Raw genomic sequence first — 14432 nt, 5'->3', positions numbered from 1 at the left:
TCAAAGATAAATTAACAGAAGGGTTATTCTTTAAATAATATTTGTATATCTCAAGCACCATTTCTGCAGTTGACCCAAGGAAGGCATTGAGATTGTTAATCACTTAAAAGGAAAGACAGCTCTATACTTAGCATCCATTGAGAAAAGTACTGGTTTACATCCTCTATAAATATTTAATTAACAAAGACAATAGGACGGAACTGTTATAATACAAGTGACTTCCTGCATCTGATTACAAAAAGGATTCTCAGTTTGAAGCCTGATCTATTTTAACAATATGAAATAAGCTGCCTGGAGCAGTTTATTTTTCAGTTACGATAGAAGAACCAAATTTGAATGTTCAACAGGTACATGAGTTTTGCTCATCTTGATTTGCTGTTGTTATCTGCAATTTTTAACACTTTACTTAGGGTACTTCTTTTCCTTATTTTAGCATGTTTTTCCTCTCACTTTTACATTTTACTTGCCACTTTTCTTGTTTGTGTAACTAATGCTGTGCCATTTTCACAGAATCATAGAATATGCTGAATTGGAAAGGACCATAAGGATCAGTGATATATAGATTTTAGTTTTGTATTTTAATATTTCAGCTTTATAAAGACCATGAAAAGCCTATTTCATTCAGTCTGAATTTGAAGTCTAAAGTTACTTGATAGCAGCCTTCTAACATTTGCAGAGATGCAGTAGGGCAGATGAGATTACAACTGGAAACTCATCGAAGTAAATTGATGCCTCTTTTGGTCCTAGACATTGCAATAGCTGTCTTCAGCTTCACAAGCCGAAGGGGTGCCTGAGAAAAGGTGCAAGGCTCTTTCTTAGCTTGGACAAGTCATAAAATTAATTCTGCTGAAATGGATGAAAAAAATGATCCCCCAACAGCTAAACCTGAAGATGAAGTAAGTGTAAGTAGGTAGACTTAAACATTCTTGCTTTTCTATACTTCTTGACGTTACTAGAACTTGTGATCTAATTCTCAAGTATTAAACTTAACGTGATGGTTAGATTTGGTATAGTTTTCTGGTTTATAGCTCAGTCTGAAAATGTCAACATGTGTTTATCTCTGGATTGCTATTATTATGTATTTTCAGACAATTGAAATAATGGACATGTCAGTGTGACAGCATAAAAGCTTATATTGGTGTCATGCAGCATGTTTATCCAAAAAGAAGTTAACTTCTAGGCAAGAAAGACAATATTAAAGGAGGCAAAGTGTTTAGCTTTTCCCAGAGAAGATAGAGAAGGGGATTGTTATATAGGTGCTAACTCATGACAAAGATGTAATTAAATAATTTAGTGTGTGGTGATAGTCAAATTGCAACGTTAGCTGGAAACCAGTTCTAGAATGCAAGAACTAAGTTGCAGTAGAGAGGAAAGCTGAATTGAGAATTATGGTCCTTTTTGAGGGAAGGAAGCAGATTAACTTTGCTGTCACTTTCCTTACTATAAAATGTTTATGGTAAATTAGTAAAACATATGGAAATATTGGTAATGTAGCACACAGCATTCACTATTCCTATGAATATCATGTAACAGAGAACTTTGTCATGGAAAGCTTGATACGTGAATTGCTTTTTTTAAAAAAAGATGATTACAGTTGATGCAATGAAGATGTCAGTTGTTTCAAGTGCCAACTTATGTATCCAGTGATGTCAACTTTGAGTAATTTTTAACAATATTTTACAGGATTTAATTTTTAATAATAAATCTGTCTGTTTAGGTCTAGCGCTAACTCCACAAAAAGGAGTTACATGGGAAAACCTTAATATAAAATACTATTGTGGGAATCTTGATGAAAGTGACCAAAATTTCAAATGTCAGAACTCAGTATTCATTGAGCTGCCTCAAGCTGGCCTGCTGAAGACCTGAGTGTATAAAGGAATTCTGTCACAATTCAGAGCTTTAAACAAACAAACGTTAATTTTCATCCTTAAAGAGATGCAATAAGGTTTGAAAAAAATACAGAAGCTGAGTAAATCAAGTGGAGAGCAGACAAAACAAGTGCAGTTAATTACCTAGATAGAAAACGTGAATCTGAAATGTTCAAATTCTGTGTTTAAAGATTTTGTTTGAGGAAATTGTAGAGGGTCACACTTAGTCTCTTAACTACTTGTTATTACTTATTACCAAGTTTTCTTCTCCTCTTAGACAATCCTCCACTCAGAAATCAAAGATTGTTGTCTGTTATATTTGACTACGGGACCAGCAGGACATTTGTGGGGATGTTTCTTATGCTTCCTCTGAGGATACAGAGGTCTCTTCTTGACAGTATTGCTAGTGCATTATATCAGAGAAACATATCAAAAAAATGTGTTGGTGAGGACTTCTTCAGGTTTTTAGGTTTTTTTAAGAACAGAGAACATCAAAACAAGAACAGATTTCTTGGAACATTGATCTTCTGAGGTTTGAATAACTCCAGCCATGGGGGTTCCCTGACCTTTCTGGGCATGGCTCAGGTGCATGGTCCTTGTGGTGAAATACATTCTTCCCCCTCCTGCAATGTGGCTGGAATGTCCCTTGTTGCTGTATGTGACTGTTGTAGCCCTCTCTTCACTGTGCACGAGTGAGAAAAGTGTGGCTCTGTCTTCTTGTTATGGGTTAGTACAGTTTGGTTTTTTAGCTATAGAAGGATGTAGAATAATTCTCCAGGTCAGGACCTGGGAATTGTTTTAGAAAAGATAGGGACTTATCAGAGGGTTAGTTGGAATATTGGTATCTGTTCTGACTACTGAAAATTGTTGGCTACGACTTTGGGAAGTACTATATAAAGCTATTACACTTCTCCACAGCCCACTTTAGATATGGAAATCTATAATTAGATTTACACATGCTGTCTTAGCCCTCTTGTCTCCTGCTGAAGCACCCTAAGGCTCTCAGCTTTTTGCTGTACATCATATCCTCCAGCTCCTTACCTCTGTGATCTTCCCCTGGAATCACTCTGGATTATCAACATCTCTCTTACCTTGATAGACCCAAAACACAGGTAAGGGTCTCCTTCTGTGGAGCAAAAGGAAAGAAGCACTTGTAGGTTATTTCACAACACCATTTTTGCAAATGACTGGCAGTTGTGCTTGTCATTTCCTGTATGTCAAGCCGCATCAGCACAGAGCTTTTGTAGCCACTGCATCAAACTCGGCATCCCACACTGAAAACTCAAGAGTGAAATTGTCAGCTGGTTACTTCCTGACTTTCGTGGTCTTCTTTGTCATCAAGTGTAATGTAATTAGTAGGGATGAAAAATTGCTATTGTGTCCATACATTTTTAGTCTACAACAGATCACACACTCTTTGCAGGCTACCTTCTGAGAGGCGTCAAACAATGCAATGCTGGTAAATAGGTGAGCATCTTGTTGCGCCCTTTCTCCTCATTGTCTACCTGCTGTAGTTCTGCAGAGGCTAAAAGGGGCCAATTCAGCACGAGGAACAGCCAGATCTGCCCAAGCTGGGAGCTCTGCTGTTTACCGTGTCTCTTCTAGTATGATTGTGAATTCCTCAGTGTATTTTTGTGTGGGTAGGTGATAGGGCCGTGGTTTGAGTCTCAGAGTGAGGCTGTCAGCATCTTCAGCAAATCACAGACTAGTTATCACTGGCTGTTGTCAGAGCTTTTTGATTTGCACTGCTTACAAATTATGTACCACTTAAAGAGCCCTCTGGGTGGCATAAATTCAGCTGTGAGGAAAGGGAGGTGAGGGAGACCCTCTTTGAAGATGCCCTTAAAAATGAACCAAGCTGTTCCAAAAACAAGGAAAAAGACTTATTTGTTATGGTCTTCATCTTTAAAATTATGAAGTTCAGTTTATTCCTCATACATAAGAGCTCCTGAGCCACGTAATTTAGTCTAAGACTTTGTACTTTATAGAAGACTGTGCACTAAAACCCTTGCTGCTGATTGCTGACTGGTATTCGTCAACACCTCCAGTCATGGACAGCCCACAGCTTCCTAAGGCCACTACTTGAGAGCTCCCCTCTCACGGGCATCAACATGTTTTTAGAGTATTTTTCCTGCATGCTCCTTGTTTATGTAGCGATATTTATCTAACTTATGCTGTAATTTTTTATGTAAGGAGGAAATGTGTGATGGGTTTTGTTGTGGGGTTTTTGGGTTTTTTGCTTGTAACTTAATTCTGGTGCAGCTGGGTGTAGCAGCTAAAACTGTATTCATATCCAGTGCACTTGGTCAGGTAATACTCTGAGAGGTCCAGGAGTTTGCCAGCTCAGCTCTGCAGAGATAGGACAAGGAATTGACTTGAGAAAGGTGATTGAACCTCTCGCTGATCTCACAACAAACCATTTGACTGTGACAGGAGATACCCTAAGAGAGAATTTTATGAAGTGCCAGAGACTTCTTCAGGCAGCTCTTGCTGTGCCTGCAGCAACTGATAAACATTTTTTGTCTGCTTAAATGTGTTGATTATCTTCTGCAGAGGACAGTGCCTGAGGGGTGGTGGTGGTGTCTGATCCAAATGGGCTTTCCAGGACAGACAAGCTGTAGAAAACTTTTAGGAAGTGGAAACTACTCCTGCAAATACAGAAATGGTCATGCAGTCTTTTGTACCTAGATGAGATGGCCAGGACATATTTTGGATCCAACTTGGACAATTTGGGACTGTCAAATACCTGGATATCCAGGTGACGATTTTGTGCAGGCCCCATCTCAGCAAGATCTGTGCTGTGCTTCATGTTCACTGGAGGTAACTTCTTGGAGCTAGATACGCAGGAAGAGCCTGTTCATAGCCACTGCTCCACAGCCTGTGGGAAGTAAAGACTTTTCTCTGAGGAACAAATTGGTTGAGACTCGTTGATCAGTCAATTCCACTAGAAACATTCCCTGATTTTTGTTGTCTTTCACCTTATTTTAGGCTGCCAGCATTTCAGTCCAAATGGTATCTGCAGAAGACAAGTTGGCAAAGAGGATTCTGGCAAGGAAAAAGCATGACAAATTGAAGAAAAAAGATAAGTTGCTATGGAATTTTCAAAACAAAATAATTCTCTTTACCCTCATTCTATTTATTTTAGGAGTTGTAACCTGGACATTACTGTGGCTCTTCATTGGTGAGTTGCTGAAAGTTCATGCCAACTCCATATATCATTATCACCAATAGTATTTTCAGAAGACTTTAGGATCTCAGTTGTCCTGAAGGCTGATTCTAAAGTAAATGTGGAAATTTTAAAATAGGGTCTGAAAAACTTCTGTCTTTGCTAAGACTTAACAAGTAATTAGAAAAACTGGCTTTAAGGACCATGACTTTATTTCAGCATTATGCAAAACATTTTAATGAGCAAGCAGATTTGCACAGACCTGACAGGTTTTTATGAGCTTGATTCCTCAGAAATTTTGCCTTCCACTGTGTTTCTTGGCCTTCTGAACTTCAGGTAAGTCCTTTATTTTTCAGAATAGATTTAAGGAAGTAAAAGGGGAGTAAAATAAATGTGTGTAGTTAAGCCTTAAAAGCTGTGTTTTCCTTTTTAGGCCCCTGATGCTAACACTGCCTAAGATACCTTAGGGATGCTTCAGAATCTGAATGTTGATACTGCCTTCAGTTATGCTGGCCCATTTGTATGGTGGTATCTTATCTTACGCGTGTAGGTTAACAGGAGCTCAATTACCCATAATTTGGCTATAAAAGTGTAGTGTTCTTTGGGTAGTTGTTTCAAGCTAGAAAGTAGATTAGGCCAAATAGATTAATTTTGTTTCAAATTCCATTTAAAAAAATCTTTGTTATTAAAAAAAGGCTGTCTTCTCTGTTTCTTGCAGTTCAGGCAGAAAACAAAGATGCACTGTATTTTGTTGGATTGTTTCGTGTTGCCAACATAGAGTTTCTTCCAGAATACAGGCAGAAAGAGTCAAAGGAATTCCTCTCTATGGCACAGACTGTGCAGCATGTGGTAAGATGGGCTACTTGGTTAGCAAAAAAGATCAGAGCTGTGAACAAGTGATGTTCAGATGCTATTGAGGCTGCTGTGGGTGTTCTTCTACCCCTTCCCTCCCAGAGGATTATGTGCAAGGGGTGGCTGTCTGGTGGTATGAAGGAACTGGCTGCTTGTTAATCACAAACTGCGTTTTGAATGAGTATGGTTTATACTTTTGACTTAAAATTTTACATACTTTCATTCATAAATTATGATCTATGACTAAAATTCTACTAAAGTCCTTAAACTCAAATGCCACTTTTGAAACATCAAAATCTTTTGCATTTACACTGGTATCTTCTGTATTAAAGCATCTATAATTACCCTAAGGATGACAAACATATTTACATTTACATTGCCTTCTGATACTAGGTGTTCTAAAGACCGTTGTTCTTCCCAAACACCTTCCATCAGACAAAGCAGAAAGAGAACTCTGGGTCAATAGTTGCTCTATAGTGGGAAGAAAGGGGTAGGAATCTTGGTTAAAAGGGGATTTGACTTGAAAGACATTTGGTGTAGGGAGCAAAAATACATTATTGCCAGGAACTGCGGTACTGTCCACATAAGGATTCAAGCAACCGTATGAAAACTACTAAACAAAAACAAACAAAAAAAGTAATGTTAGATACAGCCAAGAAAATTTTCAATAATTACTAAGTTTTTGTCATCTTATAATGTGAACTAATGTTCCTGTTTTCCAGCTCTTTCCAAGCCCTGCATATTAATTGTTGAAGTTCTTTCTGATCACCAGTGCAGGAATCACCCTTCCCTGCCCTCCATGGAGCAGCTCTAACATCCTGTATTCCCTGTGTCTTGCTCTTGTCTCAGAGCATCCCACCCTTGCCTTACATAGTGGAGAGAGGCAAAAGACAGAAGGCGTTGAGCTGCCAGTGTCACCACCTCCTACTTGAACATTACTTGGAATTTACTTTTTATCTGTAAACTTTACCTGAAGTCATCAATGGATTTTGCATTGCTGAAACTGGTAGCCTTAACTGTTGACTAAAATTGTTAGTAGGGAAGTGGGGGATTTGGCATTTTGTTTATTTTTCTCCTCAAACTCCTTTAATTAATGGCTGCTGGCCCAGAGACCCCAAGTGGTAGTAGAAAAACCTCTCAAGATAGGTCCTTTCCATTTGATAGTAAGAGTAATACGTAAAATCCCTTGAACCTTAATCTGCAGAAAGATTGAGCTCTACCCACCTTATGTAGGCCCTTAAAATTATTGTTTAAACTTCCTGTTTCAAATTATGAAAGTTAAGGATTAATATGGATGGGATTTTCACAACCTTTGACACATCCTGTGTCATAGTTCTTTGCGTGTTAGTTTTAATCATAAAGCAGCAGAGTGAAGGCTGAACAGCTGGAGGTACATGCCACCTTGTGGCTTTGAACAGGAGGGGGAGAGGAAGGTTGTTGTCACACTGGTACTGTCACAGCCAAACAACAGGGAGAATCAGGAGCTTGCTTTGCCCAAAGGCAGTCCTTTGGCAGGGAACAGGCAGAGGTTTTGCTTCTCCATGTTTTGCTCTGTGTGTGTTGGAAAGATACATGTTAATATTAAGCTGTTGATGGAGAAAATAGACACAAAATAATCAAAGTGCAGGAAATTCCCTGGAAACATTAAAAAACCCAATTCCTTAGCTGTGAGGGGAATCAAGCAGTGGGGTTCTCATCCAGAGAAGATGTGGAGTTTCCATTCTTGAAGGTAATCAGGTGGAAACGGACCTGAGTAACGTGGCATAGTTGACCCTGCTTTGAGCAGTGGGATTGGACTAGATGCTCCCCAGAGGCCTTTTCCTACCTCAGTCTTTCTGTCATTCTGTGGGAAAAACTCTGGTATGTGCTGTTCACTGCACCTTAGTAACAACACAAAAAAAGTGTTGTGGGTGTGCACACGTTTCTTGAAGTTTGGCCTTAAGTTTTAGCATCAGGATAGAGAAGCCCTCTGTGTTTGGGATTTTCTGTGTGAAGGTTGTGCACCTTCTTCAAAATTTATATGGAAAGAGCATTACTGTATATGTCAGCTGGCCATGGGCAGAAGATTTGATGTTTCCTGGGAATATTGAATTTGTTATTGGAACATTGAAGAGCTGGTCTGCTCATCTCCTGTTCTGCCTAGCTTGGCTGATGTATGTGTGAAAGTGTGTGCATGTTCCATAATCTTGGTGGAAAATAGGTTGTTCCTAGGAAAGCCTAGGCATATAGTATCTCTAGGTGTGACTTATTTTCAGAATACTAAATCTTCATATTTTGTCTTTCAGATGAACTTGGTCTACACAACTTCTTCTTTCTCCAAATTTTATAAGCAGTCCACTGTCTCAGAAGTCAGGTAAAACTGTGGTTGATGTGCTTGCTTTTCTGCTGAGTAGTATATACTGTAATAAGCCCACAAAACAAGCTTATTTTTAATGATTATAATTCAATGTCTTTGCCATGTACTTGAACTGATAGGAGAATAGGTTTATAACCAATACCAATTCACTTAACAAAAGTAAGGGCAAACTGAAGTCGTATAAATAGTTCCTTGTCTGCCAGAAATACAATGCAAGACGAACAGAAATAATGTCAATAAAGAGGTTTGGTGATCCTTCGACTCATACAGAAGTTTAACCACTTAATCATGCTGTTGAAGCACAACTCTGTGTTATTGACTAAAGTGCACGTATTTTGTAACTAATGTTATTGGAATAAAACTATTTTCTACTTAAGAGGTAGGAAATCTCTATGCGATAAAGTATTCTTACTCTAAAATTAATGTTTGCAGCTAATGTTAGAAGTTTCGTTATTTCAATCCTCTTGAACCAAATACAGTTTTGGTTCAGAAACTGGAGGTTTCTAGGCTGTGTTTGATTTAAATGTCTTTCTCCCCACTAAGGAAGTAGGGATTAGTGTGATCATACATGGCTTCTAATGTGTTACCTAAATAGTCTAGGAATCATTTCCTACACACGGCAGCACAAAGTGCAGGGTGAGATACGTACCAATGCAGAGCTCTGCATTTCTGGCGATGATAATTCTACTTTCCATTCTACTGTTTGTGTTTTGATCTTTAGGAAATAGTCCAGCTCTAATTCATGTGTAGACAATGTGATTTCCATAGATCTCAAAAGTTAGAAGCCCTCAGGAAATCAGCCTACTGAATATTCCCAACTGGATGTGAAAAGTGTATTTTGGGGTTTGTCTTGTTTTTTTGTTTTGTTTTCAAGGTGAAAATATACATTCAGTGGATTAAAATAATTATAAAACATGGAAATGAGCCACACACTTCTGAATTTGCATTTCAGAAGCTTGGGCTAAGAGTCTAGTCTTCAGAGAACTTGCAACAGGATGATAATCCAAGCTCTTTATTTCAGTAACAACAACAATGGAGGCCTCCTTATTCATTTCTGGATCGTGTTTGTGGTACCACAGGCGAAGGGACAAGTGCTGTGTGAGGATTGTGTGGCTGCCATTTTAAAGGATTCCATTCAGACAAGTATCATTAACCGGACTTCGGTGGGCAGTCTTCAGGGCCTTGCAGTTGACATGGATTCCATTGTCCTAAGTGGTTAGTCATAATTATAACATATCCATATCCAAGAGGAAACACTTCATTAAACAAACGTTTTTACCTTGGAGTAGCAAATACTATAAATAAACTAAAATCTTGATATACTACATCTCTAGCTTCTAATACTAAATTTTTATTAGGGAAAAAAAAAAGTGAGAAGAAAAATAAAAATGAGATTTGAGGTCAAATCAAGTTACAAATTGTCCTTGTAAACAGTGATTGCAAAACTTCCTACACTGGGAGTGCTTATGTTCATAGTCAGGAGGTAAAATGGATTTTGTAGGCAGATTTGAGTTAGTCTATGATTTTAAAAGCATAAAATGAAGAACGGTTAAGGTGGGTCACTTCATTGAAAATGAGACTCTTATTGCTCCTTTATTAAAGACTAAAAAACAGATTATAAAGGTGCCCATTTGTTAAATAACTTCTGTACCATTCCCCTTGTCTGGGAAACAAACTCACAACATGTGATTCAAGCGTGTTTAATGTATTTAGCTACAAAATATTTTATGGTATTTCATTCTGAGGACATCAGACAGAACAATTCTGTCAAACTGCAAGCTGAGAGAGACTTTGTGGTCAAGGATGAGAAAATGACCTCCTGGGTGCCTCTGTCTCAGTCCTTCAATTGATTTTGACTGCTCAATTGCTATACAGTCTCTTCTTGCCTCACCTCCAAAGCTGCTTGCACAATTTTCAGAAATGAAGCAAGCTATGGCAACCCCCTCACTGAGAGAAGTGTTTTGTCCTGTGTGTTCAGTGTTAGGACTGAGGTGTGATTGAATTAAACCCTGAATTCTGGATTTCAGGCAAACAAGAGGACTCACACAACTCTTTTTCTATGCAGCAGGTCTTCGGTCAGATTATTGGTCAACAACAGGAACAGGTAATTCACCCTTTTGGCAACTTCCTGCAGAGGAGAGGTGGGGAACAAAGCTTTTAGTTCATTACTCGGACTTAAAGATACTGTTCAGTATTAATTAAAGAAGGCTAAATTCAGCCTTGACATTTAAGTCCTGATTTACTAAAAGAATGACCAAGAATCTTGCATGTAACAAATACAAAGGCTATCTACCTTTAATCTGCCTGATAAATTTTTAGATGTACCTGGTGACAAAGTAGGAAACAAACTAAATCAGGTGTTTGCTATTCATTGTGTTGACCAGCAGATGAGCCTTTTCTAAAATGGACAATAATGAATTTAATATGCTGAACAGGAGCAGTGTTTTTGTCCATCCTTTATCCACCTTAACTCCCTTTTCTCCAAGGTTAATGGTGAGTTCTTTTGAATGAATTCCCTAACAGTAATTACTTTAGGCAGTTGAGTTTTGCCAAGGTTGTGGAAGACACTGTTTTTACACCTGCTTGGCTTCATATTGTAAGCCTCCCAGAAGGGTTCTTTTCCAGTGTGCAAAGCACTGAACAAGCAGGTCAAAACTACAGTACATCTACCTTCACTAGTGCACGGAGTAGGTACCTGGAAAAAATGTGCTGCTAGGCTGAGCAGTAGTATTGCACCTCTGACGCAGACACCTGCTAAGACTCTGCTGGGCCAGCAGTTACCAATCAGCTGGGCATATGTTGGCTCCATGGCACAGACTGACTCTTCATCTGGAGAAGTTGCACTGTTTTGGTTTTTCAAGGGCTTTATAACTTTCTGTGTTTGTACTTTTCTTTTCTGAGACTTTTTGCTGCACTTCTATCTGTTATTTTTTCTTCTGTTACCTTGTAAAGGTTTTAGCTTTCCTGTTTTTTTTCAGAATCAAACAACTACTTTTGCCATGCAGCCAAGTCAAGCTCTTCTAGTTCTGAGGTCCAGAGGCAGACTTCAGGTCAAAGAGTGTGGGCAAGGGTTTGCAATATTTAGATTGCTAACAGCCCATAACTTTTCAAAACTCAAGTCAAGTTTGCTACAGCATTCACTTGTTTAAAGCCTCCCAACTTAAACTGCAAAGCATAACAATATTGGCTTCTATCCCATCTCATTACATGCATTTTTTTCTATAAAGAGTTTTACATATTGGTGTTTACTTACATAGCCATTTCATTTCCCCATTTGGTGTTCTGGGGAGGAGAAATTAGCACAGTTGGAACTTGGTTCCAATTTATTCCAGAACGCAGACCCTAAAACAGAAAAAAATTAGGAAGAGCACAAGACAAATATTGTTGCTGGGACTTTTTAGGACTTACATGGTATCTTTCATATGAAGGGAGAAGGATGACCTGCCATATTCTACACAACTTTCAGAGACTTTGCATAGGCACCCACAGGTATCAGTTGGTATCTGTGGGAAGCAGGGAGTGGGTATGTAATGAAGTTTCTGGGGATAAACAATATGGATGGCCACAGTAGTTGAGAATCTTATACTGGTGCAATTTTATTTGTTGGGGTTCTTGGGCTGTGTCTGTTTAGGAGTATGGAATATGATGTGGAGGTGAAAGTGAACATGCAGCAGCACAAAGCAAATGAGCACTGGCAGGCATATTTTGAGAGCAGTGGAGCTAACTTTGGTGTGGAAATGCACCCAGTGGTTGGTTCAGGCGCAGATTGGAGTGCAGTTTCATTGAAGTGGTGCTGGAGAAGGAACTTGTGGATATTCTGCTCATGTGAGGTTCTTGCATTGCCATAATATCTGGTTGTGTTGTGTTTGCTTAGGTAAAGACTTTATCCAGCTTTGGTTTCAAGCCAGCATACCTGAACTACTTGTAGTTCTAGACTCAGCTCTGAATTCTCTTGACTGGGCTCCATAGCAGCAGTGAGCTCATCTCATTATTAATTACTTAGTAGAAATAATGGTAGTTACATAATTTTAGAGATTATGATCAAAGTTGGCTCTGCTGAGGGTGACTAAATAAGCACAAATAACTATTATAAAAAGAATGCTATTGGGAAGAGATAAGAGTAGGAGGAACAATAGCTTAAGCAAAGCTTTTAATAGTTATAACCGTAATTCATATATATGGAATGTGGCCCTTACAGATCGTTCATAAACATTCATAGCATTAGTTTCAAGATTGTAATGTAGAAGAGGAACTTGGACAAAGCCTACCACTTCCTGTCTTGATTATCTACTGGTCAAAAGGTCAGCATTTAATTTGAGTCAACAATTGGTAGTAAACTTTCACAATGCTCTAACTGGTGTTCCGTGATGATAACTATTTCAGATACTTATGTTTGTAATAGGCAGAAATTAATGCAAATATTCACTTTGGATCTTATTCTTCCTAATTTGCATTTTCCTTCCTTCTCACCTTTCAAAGAGCTATATTAAGAGTTTTAGATATGATCAAACAAAAATTCCCTAAGCTTTTTGCTGACTGCAAGCTGCAATGTTGAATTGAAGCAAAGACTTCAATATATTTTATTTGGAAATCGCAGTTGTTTTGGCTTAATTGAAAATTGGATGCAAGTATGGTAATAATCTTCTTATCCTTGTCTAAATTGACACAAATTTTTACCCTTTTTTAATAAATGTTGTTTAAGGTGGGTCATGTAACTTTTATTTCACAGTATTTCCATTTCTAATGGTGTTTTCTAACACTGAAAAAATTTCCAAGACTGAGCAGAACAAAGTTCTGGACTGAATTAATTTTAATCCTGTGTTGAGCAGAATTTTGAGCAAGAAGAGTCCTAGTATCCCTTCCAAACTGAAGGACTTGGTGAATCCGAATTGATTGCTAGCACTTCTAGCTCATGTAATGATAAAACACTGAAAACTTTGACATTGCATCAATTTAAAAAGCTGGGGTGATACAGACAAGCAACTGCATTTTTGCTTTGATTTTGTTTTATATATTTTAAATATCCTAATGTCCATAGGAGCAAGCAGTTCATTTATGCTTTGAAAGTAAATGGGTATCTCCTAGTGAAGAATTAAGTAATTTATCCTCTAGAGGCTCTGCAGAAATTCAACTGCAAATTGTACAAAATGGCATTGCTTTAGTGCAAATATCCTGCAAGAACTGAATCACAGCACTGGTGACCATGCTCTCTACTTTTTATGAATAGACTGTTCTTTGACCACAGAGTTGTAACTAAGATGAAAACAGTGAGTGACACAACCAGAAAGGGACACTTCACAAGGTCAAGGGTGAATGGCTTTAGCCTGAAAATGGGTAGATGTGGGGTTAGGGTAGGAAGAAATTCTTTACTGTAAGGGTGGTTGCCTAGAAAAGCTGTAGATGCCCCTTGGAAGTGTCCAGTGCTGGGTTGGATGGGGCTCTGGGCAACCTGGTCGAGTGGCAGGTTTCCTCATCATGGCAGAGAGTTTGGAACTAGGTGATGTCTTACAACCCAAACCACTCTGATTCTATTTTTACTTTGTTTTCCAAGTTAGATGTGCTTTCATATTTTGCTTTAGCTGAACACAAGTTTTAGGATTTCTTGTTTTAATGCCATGTGGATTGAGGAGTTTTGGAGCGATTGTATCCAGCGTTGAAAATGTGACATTTTCACAGGAACAAATTGCGTGTACGATCTCTATGCTGACCGACTACATGAGCACTTTCCTCTGGATACTCGAGCAACCTCAGAGGGAACAATCTGTTATTTTAAGCTTATTGCATCTGTGGGCCACCTTGTCCGCCTTTCAATTGTCTCCCTTCAAATTGAAGCAGATAACTGCATCACTGACTCGCTCACCATTTATGACTCTCTAATGCCAATAAAAGATAAGATACTCTACCGGTGAGTATAAATTTCTATTAAGAATTAATTTACAGTATTTGGGGTTTTTTTTCTGAAGACCTGTCATCCTCACTTTTTGGTTAGTTTGGTTTTGTTAAAATTGCTCTGATCTTCATGTATTACTCACATAACATTGCCAAAATAAAATTTCTTGGATAAGTTATCTTGCTAATAAAAGGGAAAATTTTCTTCAATTTTTTCTGGTTTTTTTTCAACTGGAGTGCATCTTCACCTAGCTACAGAACTATGAAAAATTCACACGTTACTAGACAAAATTTTCTGTTT

General features: G+C 38.3%; 1 protein-coding gene across 12 annotated transcripts in view; it reads left to right on the top strand.

Moving 5' to 3' along the window:
- TMPRSS7 (transmembrane serine protease 7) overlaps positions 1–14432 on the top strand; it is a 52508-nt gene that overhangs the window by 19967 nt on the left and 18109 nt on the right. For 5 of the 12 annotated variants that reach the window (XM_040054789.1, XM_058424243.1, XM_058424242.1 and 2 more), the window contains exons 2-8: positions 748–902; positions 4857–5049; positions 5753–5883; positions 8172–8239; positions 9264–9457; positions 10308–10346; positions 13919–14147. In XM_040054789.1, coding sequence (XP_039910723.1) covers positions 852–902; positions 4857–5049; positions 5753–5883; positions 8172–8239; positions 9264–9457; positions 10308–10346; positions 13919–14147 — 905 coding nt within the window. In that variant the 5' untranslated portion in view covers positions 748–851. Of the gene's footprint in view, positions 1–747; positions 903–4856; positions 5884–8171; positions 8240–9263; positions 9458–10307; positions 10347–13918; positions 14148–14432 lie in introns of those variants that run through there. The other 7 variants (XM_040054791.1, XM_058424241.1, XM_058424246.1 and 4 more) reach the window with 7 other exon arrangements.

The sequence above is a fragment of the Hirundo rustica genome, chromosome 2 (genome assembly GCF_015227805.2).
Source record: "Hirundo rustica isolate bHirRus1 chromosome 2, bHirRus1.pri.v3, whole genome shotgun sequence".
NCBI lineage: Eukaryota > Metazoa > Chordata > Aves > Passeriformes > Hirundinidae > Hirundo > Hirundo rustica.
The sequence above is the reverse complement of the archived record's forward strand: the minus strand, read 5'-3'. Positions and strand labels throughout refer to the sequence as shown.